We start from the raw sequence: 25,183 nt of genomic DNA on the forward strand, positions 1-25,183 counted from the left end.
CGTGAACGGATTCAGACTTAAAGTAACGAGCACATTTCAGAGCACGGCTGCTTCCGGGCCCCCAGGGTCTGCTGGTTCTATATTCTCACTCCTGGAACCACCATCATTAGGCCAACAGTGACCACGCAGCACAGTGGTGAGGACACCTCGGTCGGTTACGATTAACTCATTAGCAGAGGAAGCACTCCCACGCGGTCGGTCTCCTGACCATTTCCCACGGAGATGAGGAGGAGGGGGATTAGGAGGGGGGGCCCGCGTCCTTCCCCACGTTCTGCCTCTGCTCCTCAGGATTCCCGCGTATCACTCGATCAAGGAACGAGCCAGGACCGCACGGAGGACAGACCCCCTCACACAGCGTCTGCGGGAGCATTGTGGAGCAATCTCCTGACGGGCTCGAGGAGACCCAGGGGACAGCAGGCCAGCACCGCGGGACGGCTGGCAAAGGCAGGACTCCCCTCTCGCCATCGGGCCCAGAAGGCCGGCGGTGGGAAGCCCAGACCCTGCGCCCGCCCCCTTCCCGTACGCGTCCACGCCGTCCCCCGAGCCGCCTGTTTCACACCCCACCTCAGCCTTGAGCTGGAGGAGCCCTGCGTGAGCCAGAACCCTCGCTGGCCCCGTGGCCCTGTCTCCCTTCCTCCTGAGCTTTCCCACCAGTTCTTGGATTCCAGAGTCCTGGAAACAGGATCACGTTCCCTCTCCTGATATCCTGATTGTTTCAGACCCACTCCTGGCCCTGGGGGGTGGCCCCCCAACTCTACACGAAGACTCCCCATCTCCTTGCTGGGCTCCGGTCAGGACTGCCTGCCCCTTCGCACCTTCCTTGGCAACTTCAACCTCCCACACCCCCCCTCGCCCCCCGAGGGGCGCCACGCACCCCGGAGAAGGTACCTCCTCTACGGCAGCCGACCGCAGGGTGGCTCTGTGGCCCGGCGTGCTGTCTCGGGTACCTACCCCAGCCGGTCAACCAGGTCCCAGAGCACGTTGGGCGTGGGCACCAAGGGGGAGCCGTCGTACAAGACCAGGGCCGCTCCCGTGGCCAGAGCGGACACCATCCAGTTCCACATCATCCAGCCGACCTGGAACAGAAGGAGCACAGTGCCAACCGAGCGCCGGGCCAGCCGCCCCCGCCTCCACCGTTCGGCTCCTCACGTCCCTAGAAATCCTCCCGAAGCCGAGCCAACGGTTGCTGCGAAGCGCCCCTCTCAGATGCACGAGGCTTCGCCCCGGGAATTTCACGCCAAGAGCTGACCGCGCACATCAGATCCACGCACACACATGCGCTAAGAGGGGTCGAAGAACGTCTGCCGCGGCCTTCCCGGGGACAACGGGAGACGGACGGCAGCGAGACGCCCGCCAACGCAAACGTGGTGCCACACGGGCACAAACTACGGAACACCACACACCGAGTCCGTGAACCCGCGTCCGACGTCTGCACCCGGATGGCCGCCCGCCGTGGCTGCCGAGAGGAACGAGGTCTGGGTGGATGCGGACAGGTGTCCGAGACGAGCTTAAGTGTGAAACACGCCAGCAGAGGGCACGCGCATGACCCCATCCACACCTGGGGGGGGGGGGCGGTGCACACACCCAGAGGCCCGCGGGGCACGCACGCTGCATGTGAGAATGACCGCCACGGCTACCCTGGACCCCGGAGGACGCCGACATCTCACGTGCACTCGGGCGTGCTGCGTGAAAGGCTTCCCACACGCAAGACGTGCCTTTTCCGTTATCTATGAACGAAGTTTAAGGCACAAAGGTGCTGCCAAACCCACTGACAACAGCTTTCCCGTCCACGCGGGGGATCTGTGGGCGGTTCCAGAGCAGGGCAGCCAGAGGGAAGCTCCGGCAGGAATCCGCCCGCACCGAGGGCCAGGAGCACACCCCACCGGCAAGACGGCCTCGCCCGGCACCCCTGCGGCAGATCCCACGGGGGGACCGGGTGGCCACGAGGCGCCCCAGGCCGCCCGCGGGCACAGCCCGGCAGAGAAGCCCAGACGAGGGCTTAGAAGACACGACTGGCACACGGCCTCGGCAAGTTCCCTGCCGTCAAGAACCCAGCGGCCCCCGGAGCCCCCCGTCCTTCCCCTCGGCACCACCAGGGTCGCACAAAAATCTCAAGTTAGGTGAGCTGCCTTAATATCCCTAGCTGAGTTTCTTTCACTAAGGAACCCGTCTCCGGAAACCAGCACGGCAGCCCCCGCAGCTGGCGGCCCGGCCGACCCGCTGTCCAAAAAAGCTGCTAAAGTGGGTCACTAAGTGACACGGCGCAGGCCTGGCTCCACAGGACAAGCCAACCGCCTGTCCTTCGTGGGCAGGACGCTGCCGGAGAAAGCGAAAAGCCTCCGGGAGGACCGCTCCAGATCTGCCACGTTGCAGGCACTTCCCTCGATGCAAAACCCTGTCATTTGAAACCACGTGGCCCCGGGAGGCCGCTGAGTTGGACGTGGTCGGGGCTGCGGGGGTCTTCGCGCCATTCAAACCCGACGCCCCGTCAACCCTGCTGGGCTGGGCTCCCGCGTGGAAAGGGCCCGGAGGCTGGCACTGCCTGGCGCCACTGGCCTGCCTGGGGACGCGGTGAGCAGGGCTCTGGGATACATGCCTGCAGCTGACAGAGACCCAAATCATTTGCTCCGAGCCCTTGACTTGCAGCAGGACACCCTGAGCAGTGAGGCAGCCGTGAGCAGCCACACACCCAGGCTCCCAGGCTCCCGTCCTGTGACTGCCGTGGAGTCCTGGCTCCGTCCCCGGCGGCGAAGCCACAGCCCTGGGCCCCAATCTCGCGGGCCGGGAATGTGCCTCCAGCCCTGTTTCCTTCAAAACCCGGCACAGAATCATCATCCGGGAAACGGAGCTGAATCCCTCCGAGACCTCCTGGTATTCGCAGGCTGAGAGAAAGCCCACCTGGAGCGCTCCTCCCTTGGGATAAAATGCTTCTTTCACCTCGTCCTCGCTCACCTTCCAGAGTTCAACCAGGACAGGAGCATCTCCAACTGGTCAAACCCAAGCCTCGCTTTAGTGATGCGTATCCTGAACTAAACCACGGAAACGTCCACCCCACGTCCCAGTGACGCCTGACCCAGAGGACGCTGGCTTCTGTTGCTCTGTCTGCTTTTCCTTGGCCCCTGGGCCCCCTTCCTCGAGGCACGCCGCAGCCTTTACGGGATCCTAACGCAAACACCACAGTGAGGAGCGAGGCGACCGAGCATCTAACTGCCCAGCTTCCGGGGCAGCTGGGGCAGGTGCCCTGGTTCATCCACAAAACGCACTGGCAAGGACTTGGGGCAGAAAAGAACTTCCGTGAGGGCAGCGGCAGCCAGTGCCTGGGCTTGGCGTGGTGGCTGCCTGAGCCGCACGCCCACTCCCGGGGCAGGGACAGGGGCCTCCTGGCCAGGTTCTGGGTTGGCAGGCGGCTCTGGTCCCCAGGGTGGCCTCTCTCAGGCCCGGCCTGGCCTCCGCACCGGACCCCCAGCTGTCACACTCATTGGGAGAGCCACCTGGAAACACTTCCTATTACCGCCCAAGGGACTTAGTGGCCTCAAACGCCACCGATTTACTATCTCCGAGTTCTGCAGGTCCAAAGTCCAAAGTCAAGGTGTCTGCAGGACCGCATTCCTTCTGGAAACCTCTGGGGAGAATCTCTTTCTCGGCGTCTACCAGCTTCCAAAGGTCACACACATCCCTTGGCTCCTAAGCCCACTCACTCTGACCTCTGCTTCCCTCAGAACAGCTCCTTCTCTGACACTGACCCGTCCACCTCCCTCTTACAAGGACCCTTGTGCTCCCGGCAGGCCCACCCGGCTAGCGCAAGTGAAGGCCCCGGCACAAAACCCCCGGCTGAACCGCATCCACCCTGAAGGAAGCAAAGCGAGCGACGGGAGGGACGCAGAGGGCAGGAGGGCACCCCGCGGACACACACACTCGACTCACCGTGGTGTAATACAGGAGGGTGTCGCTGCTGTTCATGTTGCCGTGGAGAATGTGTTCCTTCAGGTGCTGGATGAGGGTGCCCTGGGGAGAGGCGGGGGACACGGCGTGAGCGGGGCGCCCCTGCGCCGACGGCACGGGGGCACAGGCGCAGAGCCCCGGGGAGAAGCCGACCTCTTGCCCCTCGCCCAGAGGAAGCAGACCGCCGAGCAAGCCGGCCTGGATGCTCTGCCAGCTGACCCGGGGGTCTCCGGGGGCCGGTGGGGGCAGCCTCGGACCAGCCTGTGAGCTCCAGGTGCCAGAGAGACAGGGAGCACCGTGGGACCCCAACCCCAGGCAGAAAGCAGGAGAGGCAAAGTCAGAGATACGAGAAAACAGAACAGGGGCCCACGTGACAACATGCACCTCCAGGGCGGGCGCCAGCCAGGCAACACTGGGACGCTTCGCGAGTCTCGGACCAGAGCTCGCGCGACCCTTGGCCGAGGGAGAGCACGAGGCCCTGTTTGCAGCCCAAAGGTCCAGTCAGACCTCCCGACCTCCACGCCCGGTCCATTATTTCTCTCTGTGAACGTTTAACGGGCAGGACGTGCACCGGGCCCAGCGCTCCGAGGCACAGGCCACGACGGGCCCCCTCCCCGGCCCCAGGTCTCCGGGCAGCCGCTCCCTGTGTCTATGGCCAGGGACCCTGTAGGTTCCTTCATGCTGGTTTTCTTATCCGGACGCACGGCCCTGCCCTTTGCTTTTTCCACGTAACGTGCCCTGGGGCTCCTTCTCGGGGCACGGAGCTTCCTCGAGTCTGATGTTCAGCTCTGTAATACTCCAGTGCCCACGCCCCCTCGTTCCCAACTTGCTCTGCCCGTCCTGCTGTGAGCCGCGGGAAAGGGAGCACCAGGTGGACGGCCGAGCAGGGGCCCTGCACCAGCCCCTTCTCTCTCCCGGCCTCACTGCTCCCATTCTGCATGGATCTCACACACGATCCTGAGGCCACACAGAGCACTGCCCCTCGGAAGCCCCTGAAGAGGGCTGGCCCCACACTTCACTCTGGTAAGCGGACGGGAGCACCTGGCCGATGTCAGTGGGTCCCCAATGTTTAGGGACTATCGGGGCTGAAGCGAGGACCCCTTATCACAAGCAGCCTTGACGACCGACCCTCTTTGTATCCAAGAGAAGTAAAAATGAGCCAGGAGGGGGAGATGATCCCTCTCGAAGCTCAACGGAAACCCTCCTGCCCAACAAGTTCTCCAGCTCAAGAGTCAGAGCTCCCGTTCCAGAGCGTGTCCAGAGCGGCGCCCCTCGCCAGGCCCTTGAGGAGCAGCAGGGACCTGAGCCACTTGGGGGCCGGGCAGACCGCAGCACAAAGACTTCCGCTGGGTGGGGGGGACAGGTCCTTTCTGAGGGTCCCCAAGGCCCCCTGCAGATTCCTGGAGCGGGCCTCCCGTGGCTTTATCGAGCATGCATCACGGGGCTCGGAGACAGCCCCCTACCCCGGGGTCAGGAGCTTCTGTGCAAAGTTCTGTGCACTGTTCCCCCTCAGACTGGGTGGGCACCTGCTAGGGGACAACAATCACTTCAGGAACTCTCTCAGTCAGCACAAAACATCCCCACGGCAAATCCACAGACAGGGCCAGGGGCTCCCTGACAACGGCAGCGTGTGGCAAATCCCCCTCCCATTTACTTAAAATGGGCATTTAGGGGCACCTAGGTGGCTGTCAGTTGAGCATCCGACTCTTGATTTCAGTTCAGGTCATGATCTCATGGTTCGTGGGTTCAAGCCCCACATCGGGCTCTGTGCTAACAGCTGGGAGCCTGGAGCCTGCTTCGGATTCCGTGTCTCCCTCTCTCTCCTTCTGTCCCTCCCCCACTCGTGCTCCCTCTCTTTCAAAAAAAAAATTAAAAAAAAATTCTTTTCAAAAAATAAAATAGGGGCGCCTGGGTGGCTCAGTCGGTTAAGCGGCCGACTTCGGCTCAGGTCACAATGTCGCGGTCCGTGGGTTCGAGCCCCGCATCAGGCTCTGTGCTGACTGCTCAGAGCCTGGAGCCTGCTTCAGATTCTGTGTCTCCCTCTCTCTCTCTGCCCCTCCCCCGTTCATGCTCTGTCTCTCTCTGTCTCAAAAATAAATAAACGTTAAAAAAAATTAAAAATAAAATAAAATAAAATAAGTAAAATAAAATAAAATAATAAAATAAAATAATAAAATAAAATAATAAAATAAAATAATAAAATAAAATAATAAAATATAATAATAAAATAAAATAAAATAAAATAAAATAAAATAAAATAAAATAAAACCAGCGTTCAGTTTAGACCTGTATGTTCGCCCCACGGTCTGCTCCAAGCCTGGCCTGTGTATAACCCCACATGGGCTTGCTGGGGCCTGTCCTCCTCCTCTCAGGTGGCACAAAACACACCAGGCTTTGCTTCCCACTCGAGAATCTCTCTGAGTGAATCTTAATTCACAGCAACGGTTCTGCTCTTAATTTTTAAATATTTATGGGTGAGTCTGAGGGGAAGGACGAACAACATGACTTCGTGCGTCTCAACCAGGAAGAGGAATTTCATATCACAGGAAGAAGAGGGAAGCGGCTTTCTGACACCTCTTGTGGACGTAGAAACCACAGCCTGCAGACCAGGCATGGCCCGGCACCCCCGCGCGCCCGGGGCACGGCCAGCGGTCCCCATGCCGCGGCCCTCCGCCCGGCTGCCTCCGAGCCTCCGGTGGAGACAACGCTCACAACAGGCAAGACGCTTCGTCACTTCTCTGGAGATGCGACAGCCCGGCGGAGAGAGAAGGAGTGTAATTTTTCCTGACTTTTCCACACTCTAAATATACCAGGCATGATGATTTTATGAGCAAGCTACATTATATCAAATACATTTTTATGTTCCTCTCCTAAAAAAGTGACATTCGCTATGCAAAAAGCACTAAAAATAAAAACGCAGTGAGACATTTTGGTTTTTCCTAAAATGTCTGTTGTTTTGCCACGCAGACCCCACCCTTGTCTACAAGGTTTCTAAAAATGCTCCCCTCTATAGCTCGTTAACGGGCCCGTGACCAGGCCGACCAGGGCTCTCCTCTCCAGGGAGGATGTGATTCAAGCAACCACAGCAAATGACATCTCCCGACTTGCTTTAATAAACTAGGAAGGTTTGAACAACAGGGTCAACTCACTCTTAGAAAAAGGTGACTCAACTCTGGCCAACGTCACTTCTAGAAATAAAGCCTTGGGCCCCCGGACTCCCCCCTCCCTCCTGCCCTGTGGTTTCCTGCGAAGTCACCAGGGGCTCTCGGTGTTCATCTGGAGGCTCTACATCATAACCTGCGATCAGACCTCCAGCGAATCCAAAACCAGGTAATAATGAAGCCACTGCTAACTGCTTTCCCCATTCTGATGAAAGCACTCTGTGAAAAGCTGCAGAAGGCTTTAAAATGATTCAAATGTAAATGTTCCCTTTGTACAGAAGGGATTCAAACTGCTTCGAGGCAGAGGGAACATCTGTAAAAGCCAAATGCACTAGAAGAGAAACTTTATGTTTAATTTTCAAATACCACCATCTTGTCAAGCAAAGGCTGGAAAGCGGTCGGCGAACAGGACGTTTCTCCTCTCGAATAACCCCCTTCTTCTGAGCAGCGGGAGAAAAGGCGGCCACAACAAGGTTTGACCAAGAGACCGCAGGCTTTTCTCCTCCCCACAGGCCAAGCCGACTGAGGGAGAAGCTAGGAAGAGGGTCCAGAGAGAAGCTGTGGAACCGACCAGGCACGCAGCCCCTGTGCCCCCCGAGACCAGCCCAGGAGGGGTCCGAGTTCCAGGAGGGGACCGATTGTGCCAGAGTCAAAAAGAAGCTCTCCCATCAAGGCCAGAGGCGGGGTAGGAGGAGATGAGGCCAGGAGGACTCACAGTCACAGACGAGGAACTGCACCTCGGGAGAGTGACCCACTTAGATGGCCACCATGAAATAAACTGACATCAGGGGCCTCCTGAACATCACTTCCAAAAGGCATCGCCCCAAATGTGACCCGCAGGAAACCTCGACCGAACCCAGACAGCCGTTCTGCCAGACCAGAGGCTGGGAATCCAAAAATGCCAAGGTCGTGACGGGTGAAGGCAGGGGAAGGACACCAGAGGCGCGACAGCAGGCGGCTGCGAAGGATGTCATGGGGAGAGTGGAAGCACCCAAGTGGTGACGGTATCACGTCAACACTGACTTTCCTGAACGTCACGACGATACCAGGGTTTTGTGAGAGAACGTTCTCGTTCTCGGGAGGTGTGCGCTGAAGCACTCAGGGAGAAGGGCCGGGACTCCCCAGTTTGTTCTCGAGGGGTCAGCAAAAAGCTAAAGAATAACAACGTGTGTGTGTGTGTGTGTGTGTGTGTGTGTGTGTGTGTGTGTTCAGAGAGAGAGAGAAGCAAAGCAAGAGTCTTTCAAGGAAACACTGAGAACGGACGCTGAGGACGTTAACGATATGGCGGAGTCTAGCTGACATGCCCCTTGTGCTCCCTCCCCCTGCACCTGTTCCACGGGCTTGGCACTGTTCCAAGAATGAACGGTTGAAGTCACTAACGTACGTGGATAAGATCTCACGCTTAGTGGGAAAGCGTCATTCCAGGTGCTTGAATATGGTTGGACTTTTGAGGAAATAAACAGGAAAATGAGAAGTATGTGTTCTGGGCTGAACTGTGTGTCCCCAGAGCCACACTGTGAGGCCCTAAAGCCCAGGACCTTGGAGGGTGACTCCATTTGGAGACGGGGCCTTGGAATTGGTGGAGAAGGTAGAGAGACCACCGCAGCGGGTCCTAATGCAGTCTGGTGGATTTTTTTTACAAAAAGAGGAAATGTGGGCAAAAACGAGCCCCCGGGGACGCCTGCACGGGGGGAAGACCGAGGGAGGACTTCCGAGTGAGACGGCGGCCTCTGCAAGCCAAGGCGACGGGCCTCGGGTCCAACCCCGGACCCCTCGATCTGACTCCAGCCCCGGAACTGTGAGAAAGAAGGGCATGTCTCCTGTTCGAGCCGCCGGCCCGTGGTCCTCGGTCACGGCAGCCCGAGACGACGACCACAGTGCTGGAGCTGTGCCGGAACAGCCTCCTAACTGCACTTCAGAACGTAACCCAGCGGCTCTCCGTGCCGGACCACAGCCCGCGGTCGGCCCTGTTTCACCACACCACCGAGCGCGCACACACACACGCACTGTTCTCCCCTGCTCTGCTTCGCCCCTCCTAAAACGGGCCCACAGCGCGGAAGTCAGGGCTCACCCAGTGCGCGCCCTGCCTCGGGACGCACCGCGGGGCCTCCGCACCGGTCACTGTGGTGACGGGCGCCACGGCAGCGCCTGGAACAACAGCGCCTGGAACAGCAGCTCCGGGTGCCTGGGCTCAGTCTCCGATCTCCACGCGGCCCCCCAACTCAAAGGGGGGCCGCGTGCCGCAGTCTCTGGGGAGGCGGTGTGGGTGCAGAGCCGGACGCCCACCTCCGCCAGCTGAGCCCCCAGGAGAGCACAGACGGCTGGAGAGACGTACCCCTGCGGAATGCACCATGCACTTGGGCGCTCCGGTCGTGCCCGACGAAAACATGATGAAGAGCGGGTGGCTGAAGGGCAGCTGCTCGAACTCCAGCTGTGGGGCCTGCTCGCCCCTCCCGGTGGCAAGAAAATCGTCCAGAAACACACTGGGGGCAAAACACACAGACGCAAACGGTGAACGTTCCAGAATGCTGGGTTGTATCCCGAGGCCTCCCAGGCTAGACCTGGCCGCTCGCTGCCCTCTACTGCTTCCGTGAAGGATTTCCTGGGAAAACTAACCTTGTTTGCAGAAGACCCACCTAAGGGATCCACACTAATTGAGGGAAGGCTGACAGAGTGAAAATTCCATGTTGCTTTATTAGCACACTCACAGGGCCCAGGGGGGGTCTCGTCTGAGAACCTGCTAAGTGCTTTAGCAAGCATGTGGAGAAGGACCACTCACAATTAACGCATCCTGTCTGTGTGCAAGCTCAGGGGAAGAGCGTGTGACTCCGACACCCGGCCGCCCCAGCAAGGAGCAGGGAGAGGAGACACCAGATTCCCGAGCTTCTCCACAGACGGTCAAGAGCAAGAAGGTGGGGCCAAGATCTGAAAACTACAGTTTCTGAGACAGAAACACTTTTAGGCAGGGGCGCCCGGGGGGGCTCAGTCGGTTAGGCATCTGACTTCGGCTCAGGTCATGATCTCGCAGTTCGTGGGTTCGAGCCCCGCGTCGGGCTCTGGGCTGACAACACGGAACCTGCTTGGGATCCTCTCTCTCTCCCTCTTTCTCTGCCCCTCCCCTGTCCCTCCCCTCTTTCTTTCTCTCTCAAAATAAATAAACTTTAAAAAAAAAAAAAGAAGAAGCCCAAACTGCCCTACGACCCAGCAATTGCACTACTAGGTATTTATCCAAGGGATACAGTTGTGCTGTTTCGAAGGGGCACATGCACCCCAACGTTCACAGCAGCGCTATCAATAGCCAAAGTATCCCAAATGTCCATTGATGGATGAACGAATAAAGAAGATGTGGTATGTATGTGTGTATACACACAAACACACACACACACACACACACACACACACACACACACACACAAATGGAGTATTACTCAGCAATCAAAAAGAACGAAATCTTGCCATTTGCAACTACGTGCATGGAACTAGAGAGTATTATGCTAAGCGAAATTAGTCAAAGACAAATATCATGACTTCACTCATATGTAGAATTTAAGATACAAAACAGATGAACATAGGGGCGCCTGGGTGGCTCAGTCCATTGGGCATCTGACTTCGGCTCAGGTCATGATCTCGCAGTCCGTGGGTTCGAGCCCCGCGTCAGGCTCTGCGCTGACAGCTCGGAGCCCGGAGCCTGCTTCGGATTCTGCGTCTCCCTCTCTCTCTGACCCTCCCCCACTTGTGCTCCGTCTCTCTCCGTCTCTCAAAAATAAATAAGTGTGAAAAAAAATGAAAAAAAAAAACCCAGATGAACATGGGGAAGGTGATCAAAAATAAAATAAAAACAGGGAGGGGGGCAAAACATAAGAGACTCTTAAATACAGAGAACAAATTAAGGGTTGCCGGAGGGTTGTGGGAGGGGGGGATGGGCTAAATGGGCAAGGGCATTGAGGAAGACACTTGCTGGGATGAGCACTGGATGTTACACGTGGGGATGAGTAACTGGAATCTACTCCTGAAATCATTATTGTACTCTACACTAACTTGGACGTAAATTAAAAAAAAAAAAAAAAAAAGCCCCGCTCTTGACTACTGCCTAAGAAACCCACCCCCAAAGCTGACATAAAGAACCAATGCACGTGGCCAAAAACCAGCAAAGCAGGCACAGACCTGTGTTCTGAGCAGAAACAGGGCTGCTGAAGCTGCAAAGCCATCTTGGGAGAGGTGCCTTCTCTACTTTGAGACCAGCAGGAACATTGATCCTGGCCTATCCTTCCATTGGCTCGAAAGGGAGAAGGGAGGGGGGAACAAACCTGCTGTTTTGACGAATGGAACTTTCTCTCTTTCAGGGAAGGGGGAGAACCAGTTACACTGAGCCCGCAGCGATTTGCTAAGAATAATTACTGTGAAACACAAATGCACACACTCTAAAGCAGTCCTTGAGGACAAGCACGTCTCCTGGGGGCGGCATGGAGGTTTACAAAGGGCATCCAGAATGATTCCACTCTGAGCGGTAAACAAACAAAGCCTTCTGCTCCACAGTGTCCGGGAAATTATTCGCTGTGGAACTTTCCAGCCAACGAGAGCCCCACTCCTCCTCCACCTCCCATCCCAAGCCCACTTACACAAAGCGCCCAATCTAATCGGATACCGCGCACAAAGAAAAGCCTTTTCTTCCCAACGGTCTATAAATCACAGTAAATAGCAATTACTTGTGTTGCTCTTCTAAAAATGAAAAACCCCAAAGGGCGGTCCCCCCACCGGCCCGGTCTCCGACACAGGCACGTCCGTGTGCTCAGTTGATCTGCGGGATCCGGCAATCGAGAGCCGGGTAGCAGGGGAGGTGCGACTCCCAGGGTGGGGCGGGGGGGGGGGGGGGCTGTGATGCTGCAGGGCGCTCTCGTCTCACACCAATCGCTGACCAACACGTTCAGAGGGATAAAAGCTGGGCCACCGTGGGGCCAGGAAGCCTGCCAGGCTCTCCTCCGGCCTCTGGGCGCGATGGCCCCCAACATAAAGCAGGGAGCTGTGTCTGCCGTGTGAACGGGGACCGGGGCTCTGTCATCGGGCTGCAATGTATCCTGGCGGGCAGGGTTCCCGCGGCACAAGGGTCAAGTGCAAGCCCCGGGCCGGCCCGTAAGGCCCTGCACGCTCTGACCCGGATGCTCCACGGAACAGAGCCCCCCGCGGCCTGTGGCTGTCGCCTGCTCCCCACGACAGACAGCACTGCTGAGGGCTAACAACCGAGCGCGCCTGCCCAGCCCTCACTCATCTGAGGCTCACAGCAATTCCGGGACGAAGGTGCTGTTCTGCCCATTCTACAGGCGGGGAACCCAGGGCCCACACAGGTGAATCCCTCACGCAGGGTCACACAGCGGCTGTCTGGACCTGAGCGGTCCGGCCTGAGACCATAGCCCGCAGGGAAGAGGCACCCTGCTGACAAGCACCCTGCTGCCACCTCTGGAATCCGGACACACGCAGGCGTCCCCAAACCCTGCCCGTCTCTCAAGGTCGCCTTAGGTGCCACCTCCCCCAGATCCCCACCCTTCTCCCAGGCCCTGGGCACTTCCTGCCCCCCCCCCCCCCATTCAAGGAGCGGGCTATGTCTACTGGGCCCAATGCTCATGGCTCACCCTCCCTGCAGGTGTGGCCCGTCTGCCTGCCTGCAGGGGGCGCCTAGGTGTTTCAGGCCGGTGAGCGTCCAACTCTTGATTTCGCTCAGGTCAAGATCCCAGGGTCATGAGATCAAGCCCCACATCAGACTCTGCGCTGGGCTTGGAGCCTGTTTGAGAGCCTCTCTCTGTCTCTCTCTCTCCCTCCTCCTCTGCCCCTCATTCCCCTCTAAAGAAAAGCCCTCCCTGCCCACCCCCCCCCCACGGGACACAAGGACCCCACTGTGCACCTGTGTGATGCTTCCCACGCAGCCTCAAGGGGCCGCCCTCCAGGCTCCTGCCAGGGCCCCACACAGGGCTAGAGGGAGAGGTCCGCCCATACAGGTAAACACACCTGGTGGCTGAACTCTCCCCACAACTGTTTCAAGGAGGAGGAAAGGGGTACAGCGCCAAGAATCTGGAGACAAACCATGACCCCCTTCCTAACTCCTAGTCCAAACTAACCCGCTCACAATACTATTTGCTACTTAGGGTGCGTGTTGCACCAGCTTATAAATGTCAGAGGAACAGAGGGAGACACTCCTAGCGATAAGGACAAAACTCGGTTCCGGAAGGGAAATTTATGTATGTGTGCACATTCAGGTGTGCGTATAGACGCAGTCACACACATATACGTGTGCATGCACCTGTGGGCACGTGCGTACGTTCATTTCCATTGAGTCGGGGAGCGGGGCTTGACCTTCCACTGGGAAGGGACGGCAGAGAGAAAGTATTCCTGGGGCTGTTCTGATACTATGTGGCTCTGTGGCTTGGGGAATTCACTCTGGGGCCTCAGGTGCCCCTCTACAAGAGTGATTTTTATTTTTAATTTTGAAGTGGATTTATTTTGAGAGAGAGAGAGAGAGAGAAAGAATCTCAAACAGGCCCCGAGCTGTCAGCACAGAGTCCGATGCGGGGCTCGAACCCGTGAACGGTGAGATCAGGACCTGAGTGGAAATCAAGACGTGGACGCCTAACTGGCTGAGCCCCCCAGATGCCCCTACAAGAAGTGATTTTTCACTGAAACCTGCACTTCTAAAATGAATGAGTCACAGAATCGACTTCCCAGGGGGACTCCCGGTAGGCTCCACACGGACGCAGCGATCCGCTGGCTTACCTATTTGGAATCTTGGAAATGTCTATCTTCTCTCTTGAGGCAAGGTATGGAATCAGCACCACCCTCTCCAAGTCGGGGAGTCCTGGAGGAGGCGCAGGCTCGCTGAACGACACACGCGGTGGATGTGGTTCCCACCAAGCGTAACACAAGCAAGAGATGGGGGCTTCCCGGGGTTTTGCCGCTCGCGGTTCGGGGGCCCTCGCGCCTCCTCTCTCTGCACCCCGCCCCAGCCCTGCCGGCCCCCACTCGGGCGAGCCACGCACCTTTGACCACCTGCTGCAGCTTCTCCATGTGGCTGAACTCCTTGCCGTTGTACCTGACCGCCTCCACGGAGAAGATGAGCTTGGGCTGGATCTGAGAGAAGCGGTCCAGAACACCCTGGAAGGGGAAGGGAAGGTCGTCGCCATCAGTCGCGCCAAAGGCAAAAACCTTACGCAACCAACGCGACCGCCTCGAGGGAAAGGAACAGCACTAGGCGCGTTCCTGCGACCCCGCCAACCCGTGGCCCACACAGAAAACCGAGAAGCCACGACTTGCCCCTGAGAAATGAACGTCACTTTGAGGAAAGGGTCAACGTAGACTTACAGACGCGCTGAGACAGCAAAGCACAAGTGTATGAGATGGGGAGCCTACGGGGGGAGTATCTGCACCCCCAGGGAGAGGCCCCACTTTGCGGAAGGAGCCCTGAATACAGCCCCTCCGGCACCTGGCGCACACCAAAGGAGCTTCGCCGGCGTGTCCGTATCTTGGTCCCTCCTGATCTTCAGTTACGAGGTACGCGAATCCTCCAAAAGGCACTTTCTGCCAACCAAACGCACGCCCCTACAAACGTGTATCCTCGTAAATAAGCCCCATTTCCAAGGCAGGCCCACCACGCACGGAGTCGGGTCCTGGCAAGCACACCTCTTTCTCTGAAAGCAGCACGCCTCCGTGTGCGTAATGACTCGTTTGGGACACTGACGTGGACAGACACGCTCACTACAACTGGAGTGTGAGCCCAGGGGCGACAGGGAAGCACTCCCGGGTCCAGACCTCGGTGGAGCCCTCTTCATCCACAAGCACGGCACCTGGGGAGGCACCACCCGGAACGGCGCTTCCGTCCAGGGCCAGAGCCCCACGATCGGCAGCCGGGTCACTCCCAGGGCACACGCAGTGACGCCAGGATTTCCCAAGAACGTCCCAGTCTCTGACGCCGCTGGGCGGCGGGAACCAGAAGGGAAAGGCACAAGGACCAGGCGGTTCGTCAGCACAGGCAACGGCAAGACTGATGCAGAGAATTCGGGAGAATCACCAGGAAAACGGTTCGGCTGATGACAGGCATAGTGGTGATGTAGAAACGTGATACAGCAAAATACAGAGTATTCTTAAACCTCAGGATTCTTTTTTTAAATTTTTTTTAGCGTTTATTTTTTTGAGAGAGAGACACAACACAAGTAGGGGAGGGGCAGAGAGAGAGGGAGACACAGAATCCGAAGCAGCTCCAGGCCCTGAGCCATCAGCACAGAGCCCGACGCGGGGCTCGAACCCGTGAACCGTGAGATCATGACCCGAGCCGAGGTCGGACGCTCAACCGACTGAGCCCCCCAGGCGCCCCGCGAAGCTCAGGATTCTAAGCAGGGCTGAGAGTTGCCGCTTTATGTGGGAAGAAAACCTTTGCCACTAAAAATCCCAACACGCACTGAGCGCTCACCGTGCCAGGCACGGCTCCGGCTTGCTCCAGGCATGCGCGCATCTGGCCTGCGCAGCCCCGGGAGCAAGGCAGTACTGTTCGCCCACGTCCTTGCAGAAGCGTGAGGAGGCTGAGCAACTGGGCCACGGTAACAAGCGGCCAATGGCAGAGCCAGGGGTGCAGGCCGGTGCTCTTAACCACACGCAGCCTCTGGGAGAGACTAGCCTGAGCGACAAGGAAACCAAAGGGCAGCAGCAGAGAACAGGGCCGGGTCCCAGGCCGACTGAAGCAGGACCAGGAAGAGGCAGCGGGGGCTGGAGCCACGGAGCGGGAGGGGGTCCCCTCGGGGGCGGCCGCTGGAGCAGGTTCCACAGCGGGGCAGGAGGGGAGAGGCTGTCCCCAGGCAGAGGGCACCTCGGGAGACGCTCAGGGAACGGAAGGCCTGCGGGAGGGCCTCAGATCGGGGAGGGGCTGCCGGAGTCGGGCTGGGGGCGCCCCTGAAGGCAGCAGAGACATCTCTGTGACACCCCGCGCCTCCCCTGCTCTCCCCTGCGCAAGGCGCCAACACTCAGGATGGAAGGACCCAGCCCGCCAGGGACCCGGGCCTCACATGTCACAGAGCTCCCGGCCGTGGTGACGGCCAACAGACAGCGAAGACCACAGTGTTTCTGAATCAGAGGTCTGGGCCTGGCCACGGACAGACCCAGAGGCCCCAGGGGAAGCTGTTGGCTCTGTCGCTTTCCGACCCCCCGGAGGGCTCTCCCCTGAGACTCAGGCCACAAGACCAGAGAGAACTCCCAGAAGCCGGGAGCCGAAGCCCGGAGACGGCAGAGCCATGCTGCCATCTAGCGTGCAGCAGGGTCAGCAGCGCAGGCTGGAGAGCCATCTGCTGGGGACACGTGGCACGGGACGTGGCAACAGCAGAGCGGGAGGCGGCTGGACGCTGGCCTGCGTCCCAGCCTCCCACCCTGTACCCGGAGGCACGATGAGCCGCCCGGTGCCATCAGGGGCTCTGCTCTCCGTGAGGTCTCCGGGCAGGGGCTTCCTTCCAGCCCCAGAGGGCCACGACCACTGCCCTGTGCCACGCCCAGCTCTCCCAACACCTTCGTGGCCGGCTCAGAACACCCACGTCACTTTTAAAGGCTGACACGCGGTGACTTTGGGGGGCAGTGAGTCGAGCGTGGCCCCCATCCCCACGCAAGCATCCATTCTGCGGTCCCCGTGGGGTGACCGGGCACAGGCGCAGGAGAGCCCCAGGAGGAAAGCGACCGCCAAGCCGGGAGGCCCAGGCGGCCACCTGCTTCCTGAACTCGGCAGAGCCCGGTCCTCACCGCAGCCCCAGCCGGCCACTCCACTGCCCCCGCGCCTCCGCACGGCATGGGGCAGAGGAGACCTACTTGGACCACCTTTACCAGAACAGCAAGCCTCAAGGTAGACGCGAGTTCCAAGCTCGTACCCGAAAACCAGCCCTGCGGCCGAGACCGGCCCGACCACAGGGCGCCGAGCTCGAACGTCACCAGCGGCTGCAGCCGGAGCCGAGGTGCGCCAATCTCGCCTCGCGGGCCCAGCCTCCTATGCTCATTTCACGGCCCTCTCTTCCCACCGTCCCTGCTTCGCCCAGGGGTGCAGGGTCGGCAAAGTCGGGACAGCCTCAGCCGCTGAGCTGCGCTGGCCGGCGCCCGGCACAGGGGCCGGGCCAGGAGCGAAGCACCTGATGCCATGGAGAGCGGCCGGGGTCCCGGATGCCCACCGTGTCCCCTAACTGGGGTCTGTCCTCATGGCTCCCAAGGGACCCACATCGCCAAGGCTCTGCAAGCAGGAAAGGCCCCGGGCCGGCGAGTGGAGGCCCCGGGGACGTCCTGTTCTGCCGCCACTTCCTTCTCCACAGCGGGGCTGAGCACGCGCCTCCTGCCCCTGCCTGGGCCCCTCTGGCGGCTGGCTGCACCCTGGGTCCTTGGTCCCCTCGGCTCCGCGGAGATAAAGAGGCCCACCCTCTTCCCGCGCAGAGCACAGATCCAAAGTAAGAGATCAGAAACGGCAGGGAAAGACCCAAGCGCAAGAGACCTCGTGGGAGCCTCTGTGAGCAAACCCAGATGACGGTCTGCAGAGCAGAAACATCAGAAAGTCTCCTGCGGTCACGAGTGCAGACATTACAGACACCTCCCGTGAGATCCCAGCGCCATCTGCCACACGAGGACGGGACGTTAGCAACGCCAGAAAAGAGGAGGGTTCGTTGGCGTGTAGATTTAAAACCAAGGCTCAGCTCACTCTGGATCCTTCTCTCCCATCGTTCCGGTGTCACCGGCCGGTGAGACAGGACGCCGTCGTGACATCGTCTCCTTCCCGGCCTGCCAGTCCTGGGCCACAGCTGCCCACGCCCCTGCCCGAGACGCCGGGTGGGCAGAGCCCTCCCCTTGGGAAATCACACAGGAACGTTTCTGTGGCCAGTGGCCGCACCCCCAGGGCACTCAGGGGCACACGGGCGCCCCTCACTGGGGACCCCAACTCACGTTCACACCGAAGTCTGGGGACGTGGAGCTCCAGATGGCACCGATGCTCGCTGCAGCCAGCATGGCCTCCACGGCATGCACACCATTGGGTAAATAACCTGTCGTCGGGCACAGGGAGAAAGCCTTGGGTTCAGGGTACGTGGGATGCAGTGGACTACCAAGAGGGACCTCTGAGAGCCAGGCAAGCAGTGGGGAGAGCAGCTGGCTTTGACCAGCCCAAGGAGCATGGCCAGCCCCACCCCATCCCAGCTGCCTTGACATCCCCATTCAGACGGCCCCACCGCTTACCCCCAGCCTGTCCACTCCTTACGGTCACCCTCTCCAACCCATACTAACCGGAATGATCCCCACACCCCTGCATGATCCGGCCCTGGCCTCCTCTTCCTCCGCCCTGCCTCCTTCTCCAGTTTTCCAGTTGTTCTAAGCTCCTCCTGCCCCAGGGCCTTTGCACAGGCTCTCTGTTCTGCCTGAACACTCTTCCACACACACCAGTTGTTCTAAACTCCTCCTGCCCCGGGGCCTTTGCACAGGATGTCCGTTCTGCCTCAGTACTCTTTCACACACAGCAGCCTTCCTGACTCTGCAAATTCATTATTTAACTCTTAATGTAAATGAGACTTTCTCAGAGACGCCTTCTCCGAGGCCCCCCGATAAACTCAGATTCCCTGGCCGGTCCCCACAAAGCACACTCTATTTTTCTGTCACCAAATTTACCATGATAATCACCTGCATCTGATAATATAACTGTCAATTTCACAGCTGGTTCCCACAGGAGGGCAGAGACTTTGCCTGTCTTGTCCTTTCCTTTACCAAACGCCTTTTACCATGCCCCGCATATCAAGGCCCTGAGATATGGGTGCTCTGGCTGGTGGATGGACGGATAAATAGACAGACAGGTGGACAGATGGAAGGGGGAAGGAGAGGCAATAAGGGAATCGAGCAAGAGTCAAGAGACCCAGAAAAGCCTGGAAGGAACACAGCAGAGGCAAGAGGCCGGGCTGTAATGACAACAGAGGCAGAGCAACTTTGTGGCCAGAGGGACTCCGGTCAATTAGACAGATGGTCCTAAATGTCCCAGAGGAAAGGAGCAGACACATAAGGCACTGGGGAGCAGGGGCCGTGGCCCAATGCCGCCCCTGCACGGCCCCCAGGCGACCACAGAAGCCCCGCAGTCCCGGCACCCGGGGCTCTGAGCCTGTACAGCTCTCCCCCTGCTTCCTCCCCCAAGGCGCTCACTCTCCGCTTCCGCAAGTTCGCTGTACCTCCCTGGCAGCCAGCCAGGAGCGCCCCCAAAGGGCGAGGCTCAGCCGGGGATGCGCCCAGCATCTGGCACAGGCAGGCCTGCGGTCTCCTGAGTTTACCATGTAAACTGCAATGTCCCCGGGGCAGGGCAGGACCCACGCCCGGGGGGCCCGCACACCCAGGCTTGCTGTCACGGCAGTGAGCACGCACGCGTCAGGGACAAGAGAAACCCACAAGAGCAGGCCCGACGGGTGTCTGAAGCCCCTCAAGCATCTTCCCGCGTCCTCCTCCCCCCTCGGGAGTCATTCCCTGGTGCCCTCTTCCGGGAACCACAGCCCCCAGTCCTGGAACTGTGGTCGGGTCAAGTTAGCGTCCAGGCTGAGACCCTCACGAGCATGGGTCACCAGGCACCCGCATGAGTTTGCACAGTCGGGACATCGCCCACGAAAGCACGGCCCGGAGGGGGTCTCGACCGTCTTCCCCAACACACCCTGGTCTCCACTTCTCCTTCTCTCGGAAACTGTTTGCTTCAAAAAGAGACTTGTTTTAACGAAAATGGGAGGAAAGAGAACACTTAGAGGGAAGAAAAAAACCAGAGGCAATAAGAACCTTCTGAATTCCTTTTCTAGACCTCGGAAGGGTGGCTTACACCAGAGGAAGAACCACAGATATGGAGGCTTCAAGCACACGTGACTGCTACGACCAGGGCCCCACGCTCACACACACTCACCCTCAAGAACCCGTCACACACCCGCTGCGCCCCGGCCGCCCTGCGGACAGAGACGCGGCCGTGCACAGAGGACACAGCCCCTGTCCTCCAGTGGGAGGACAGACAGACGGACACATGCGCACGCACACACAAACGATCCCAAGATTTCAGATGGGCGATGAGGACCACAAAGGAACGTAAAGCAGGCTGCATGCAGGGAGGGCCGACAGTTTCCCATGGGACAGCAGGGACCTCGCTGAAGCGTGCGAACCCCGGAGGTCAGTACAGCCCATCCAGGGCCGAGACAGGGGGCGACGGCTGAGGTGACCCCCGTCTGCTTCCTTCCCAGTCAACTGACATGCCAGCAGGGCCTCCGTGCCCAGCTGCCATGGGAGGAGACACGGGGTACAGCCCTTACTCGGTTTACAATGATAAGGCCGCCCTCTTAGCAAACACGCTGAATGCCCACTTGCGGTGGGTGAGTTCCCCCAGGAGAGGCGGCTTCTCCCACTGCCACCTGCCCTGTGGCCCTGTCCCACGGCCATGGGGGTGGGGAGGCAGACCAGCACCCCGGCCACCCCGCCTGCACAAGGATAAGTCCTCTTATCTCCCCCTGCTCGCCCTGGGAGCACGCCCACCCACACCTAAATTAACTAAAGGTCCTTGGGGCGGAGAACAGGTACACATACAGGCCCGGAAACCTTCCCCAGGAGTCAAGGTGAAAGGAAAACTGTGTAAGAAGACACCTGAATGTGCTCGGTGGGAAATCAAGACTCACTACCAGATGCAGAGAGAACAAAGGAAGGCAGGAACTGGGGAGAGGGCTTGGGAGGGAGAGGGAGCCAGGCCTCCCTTTGCCCTCTGGAGACACCAACCCTGGTTCCTTCTGGAAGGAGGGCCCCTGCCCGCCCTACCACCTGTGGTGCACGCCCAGCCCACCGTGCTCCTGTCACCCCTGCAGGTGCCCTGCCCCATGAACCTCCGGGCCTTTGCACAGGCTGTCCCTGCCCTCTCGGGGCACCATGACCTTCCTTGGTCATCTGTCCTCCACCAAGCGTGCATCGCTGAGGTCCTACAGGGTTGCTCGCAATCTGCCATTGTCCAAAAGTCGCCTCAACCTTCCAAGCTGGTCACTCCACCTCGTCTCTCCCCCAGACCACAAGAGCCCGAAACACTTACCAACGACCCGGTCTCCTTGCTTCACACCCATTTTCCTCATTGCTGCTGCAAACAAAGCCACCTGCTGCCTCAACTCTTCAAAAGTCACCTTCACAATTTCCTCTTTGCCTTCCCCTGGGAAGAGAACAGGGACACACAGTGGAGACGAGCCTAACAGAAAAGTTCCGAGTCGTAGACTCGTCCAAACATAGGTTAGAAATGTGTCACACATCAGGGCGCCTGGGGGGCTCAGTCGGTTAGTGTTCGACTTCAGCTTGGGTCATGATCTCACGGTTTGTGGGTTTGAGCCCCGCGTCAGGCTCTGTACTGACGGCTCAGAGCCTGGACCCTGCTTCGGATTCCGTGCCTCCCTCCCTCTCTGCCCCTCCCCTGCTCACGCGCTCTCTCTTTCTCAAAAATAGACATTAAAAAAAAAGTTTTCTCACAAACTAAATAAATTTGCATTTAAAAATTTAAAAAAAGTTTTTTTTTAAATCATGTTTAAAAAAAAAAATGTCGCACGGACACAGGTTTACTCAACTTCCTGGGACGTGCGTGTGGCCATCAGCCGAGGACAGAAAAATGATCAAGCTCGCTGTGGAAGACAGGTCCGTGACAAGGGTGAGATACGAATTTCCACCTAACAGACGGCGACGACAGGGGAAGACGGTGTGCTCGCCGGCCTCCGCAGCGGCCCCCAGTGACCCCCGCCCCCCGTGCTGGTGCTCTCATGCGGCTCCCCCCACAGCGAAGGGGCCCCGAGCCGGGTGAGTGACAGGACACTGGAGACAACGGGGACCTGTGAGCCTTGGTCACAGAAGACACGGCGGCTCCCACCCCGCTCCCTCTAGGGGAATCCAGCTGCCGTGTTGTGAGGACACTCAAGCAGCCCCCGAGAGGCCCACGCAGGGGGCAACTAAGGCCTCCCGCCGGCAGCCACGGCAGTGCGCCATCTTGGACCCGGACCCGCCCGCCTCGGTCAGTCCTTCGGATGACGCAGCCCCCGCCAACGTCCTTGCCGCAACTTCGTGAGAGGCTCCCGAGCCAGAACCCCCCAGCGAAGCCACTTCTGAACGCGCAACCCACAGAAACCGTGAGACGCTCTGTTCGCTATCTGCGGCCGCGGTTTTCGGGAAATTTGCTCCACGGCGACAGGAAATGAACACGGCCGACACTCGATGTTGCGTGGCTGTGGGAAAACTATCTGGCCGTACTTTCCACGTGGAAGAGGTGAATCCCGGCCGTTATCTTTGACGCAGACACGTTACTCCTGACTGCCAACTGCTGTTCGATTCTGCCGCACGGGGCACCTCCCTTCCAAAGTGAAGAAATGTCCTGATTTCTGTTTGGTGTCGACCTGGCTTTTCCCATCGCCTACAAGTTACCTACGCCCGCCCCTGGTTCTTCTCCCCCCTCGCCAGGCGGCCTTCGAAGTCCCTCCCCCTGCTCCCCTCCCCCCTCCCAGATCATTTCCGACCCTGTAAAAACACTCAGCAACCTGAAACCCACTGTTTGGAGACACAGCGTGCTGCACACGCAGCTGTTCTCGGAACTCCGACGCGGGCGGCACGGATGCACGCGGTTGCATCTGCTCGCTGGAGCGCCAAGGGCCCGGCGCACGCCTGCCTTTGGTGGCACCTCCTGGCCTCGGCAGGGACCGTCCCTGGGAGGGACGGACTCGGCAGAGAATGCCGGAGCAGAACTCCACCCCGCACGAAGCAGCCGCACGCAGCCGGCAGAGTAGGAACAAATCAGGAGAACACGCAGAAAACGAAACACGGCTGCCTTGAAATCCCCAAGCCAGTAACCAGCCGATCTAGGACGCTGCTTAGGAAAGTACCCCACTGGGGGCCGGCGTGGCTCCGTCCGTTAAGCATCCGATTCTTGGTTTCAGCTCGGGTCATGAGCTCACGGTTCATGAGATCGAGCCCCACGTCGGGCTCCACACTGATGGTGCAGAGCCTGCTGGGGATTCTCTCCCTCTCTCTGCCCCTCCCTCCCGCGAATGCGCTCTCTCTCTGTCTCTCTCTCTCAAGATAAATAAATAAACTTAAAAAAAAACAAAGGTACCCTATTTATAAACTAAATACGATCCCTGGCTTGAGGGCATTTGTTTGCCCCGCAAATACAAGAGGGAGCTCCTTAATGGAAGACGTTCACATATTTACAGGGAAGGGATGGGCAGGAGAGGGGGTGTGGAGGGAGAGGGTGAAACGGACACAGCACACCCAAAATTACAACCATGCCTCCCTAACCCACCTCAACATGGAGCTAGGCTTAAGGAAAAAGGGGCTGGGTTCAGCCAGTGCACACGAGAGGGGCGGGGCGGGGGGGGTTGCTGGGAAGAGAGAGTGAACGAACGTGCACGGCCAGTTCAGTCCAAACCCAGCCACCCAGAAGACTGGCGTGTTTCACCACTTTTACTGGTCTTCGGTTCTGTTTTTCCAAAAGATTCACGTCTGACCTTTCCCGCTTTCCAGAGGGGGAAACCAGGACCTCGTGCAGTGCCCGAGACCTTGGGTCAAAATACAGACACATCCAACGAGAGCAGGAAAAGAAGATGAGGGAGAGGCCCAGGGTTCCCACTCCTCAGGCTTCAGGCTCGTAAGAGGCGCTGAGCGGTGTTTACAAAGGGACCCCGGCACCCGGGGCAGGACGGCCCTCGAAGGGTCTCTTAGGACACACAGGACGCGAAGTCTCCGCTCGGTGGAACGTTCCTGGGACAGAGAAAGGGTCGCTGATGCCAGCCGCAGCGAGGATGGGCTTTGAAACCTCGAGGCCGAGGGAGAGGCCAGACCCGAAAGGCCACGCCGTGTGTGACCCCCGCCTCCGCGAAGCGTCCAGACGGGCAAACCCGTGGAGACCGGAGAGAGCGAAGGGTGCCAGGGGCTGGGTCGGGGGTTCCTTCGGGGTGACAGGGCGGACGGACTCAGACAGGGCTGGTGGCTGACAACGCCGTGCACAGCTCAACGCCACAACGCGTGCGGCGTGAGGGTGAGGGCGGGGATGCCTCGCGTGGCTCGTGTCCCGCCTGAGGAAGGACCTCTCCCCCAGCCTCCGCTGCCCTCGGCACCGAGCGCCCCCAGCAACCCTGTGGCGTTCTGCGGTGACGCATCGCACGAGTGGCTCACTACGGACATCCTGTTTCCCCTCGAGGGTAAGGGGCCCAGGGGGAGGTCAGAGAGGGGGAGGGGCAGAGAGAGAGGGAGACACAGAATCGGAAGCAGGCTCCAGGCTCTGAGCCGTCAGCCCAGAGCCTGACGCGGGGCTCGAACTCACGGACTGCGAGACCGTGACCTGAGCTGAAGTCAGATGTTTAACCAACTGAGCCACCCAGGCGCCCCCCTCCCTCATTCCTTGTACAAAGCGAGGACTCGGCGGGCCGCTTTCTGTCAGAGCCCGCCTGCGTCCAACACACGCCTACCCTAGGGAACACCGCAGCCTGGCCCGGCCCGCCTTAGACGTGCTCCGAACACGGACGGGAGCCTCCGGGTGGCCACAGTCACCCACCACAAAGCAAAGCCTGTTTTATAACGAGGTGTTGACGGTCGCGTGTAATTGAATCCCGTACCGCAAGTGACAAACGGGACAGCCGCGTGGGTGCAGGCAGCGGTCCGGGAGCTGCGGCCACTGCCCAGCATCGCGAGAGAGGACGGGGACACAGATGGCTGGCCCGGGACGCGGCGAAGGCAATATTCCACGCACGATTCCTGCTGAAGGTACACTGCTTCCACCCCGTCGCGAAGTCGGACATTATCAAGGGGAACCGTCCTCAGTCAGGGATCGCCTATACGTCTTTTATTCCTTGTTTGCCTCACCAGAAAGTCAGCCCCTCGAAAGCAGGGGACCCTGTCCATCCTGTTCAACACCACGTCCGCAGCACCTTGCGCTGAGGAGACATTTGAGACCGAGGTGAGAACAAGCGAGAGAATGAACGGATGGACACGCAAACACCTCCTGAAAGACGAAGGGAGAGATGCCAGGCCTGGTGTAGCTTCCCCGAGGCCACTATGCACTCGGCCCAAAGTGC

The 25,183-nt window shown here is 59.2% G+C and overlaps 1 protein-coding gene across 2 annotated transcripts in view; it reads right to left on the reverse strand.

Moving 5' to 3' along the window:
• The window catches only part of AACS (acetoacetyl-CoA synthetase), a 52,250-nt gene that overhangs the window by 16,513 nt on the left and 10,554 nt on the right, over positions 1-25,183 (reverse strand). For both annotated transcript variants that reach the window (XM_043557312.1, XM_043557311.1), the window contains exons 4-10: positions 21,175-21,288; positions 18,045-18,142; positions 14,129-14,243; positions 13,866-13,947; positions 9,439-9,586; positions 3,925-4,005; positions 952-1,076 (exon numbers count right to left, since the gene is read on the reverse strand). In XM_043557312.1, coding sequence (XP_043413247.1) covers positions 952-1,076; positions 3,925-4,005; positions 9,439-9,586; positions 13,866-13,947; positions 14,129-14,243; positions 18,045-18,142; positions 21,175-21,288 — 763 coding nt within the window. The remainder of the gene's footprint in view (positions 1-951; positions 1,077-3,924; positions 4,006-9,438; positions 9,587-13,865; positions 13,948-14,128; positions 14,244-18,044; positions 18,143-21,174; positions 21,289-25,183) is intronic.

The sequence above is a fragment of the Prionailurus bengalensis genome, chromosome D3, assembly GCF_016509475.1.
Source record: "Prionailurus bengalensis isolate Pbe53 chromosome D3, Fcat_Pben_1.1_paternal_pri, whole genome shotgun sequence".
Classification (NCBI taxonomy): Eukaryota; Metazoa; Chordata; class Mammalia; order Carnivora; family Felidae; genus Prionailurus; species Prionailurus bengalensis.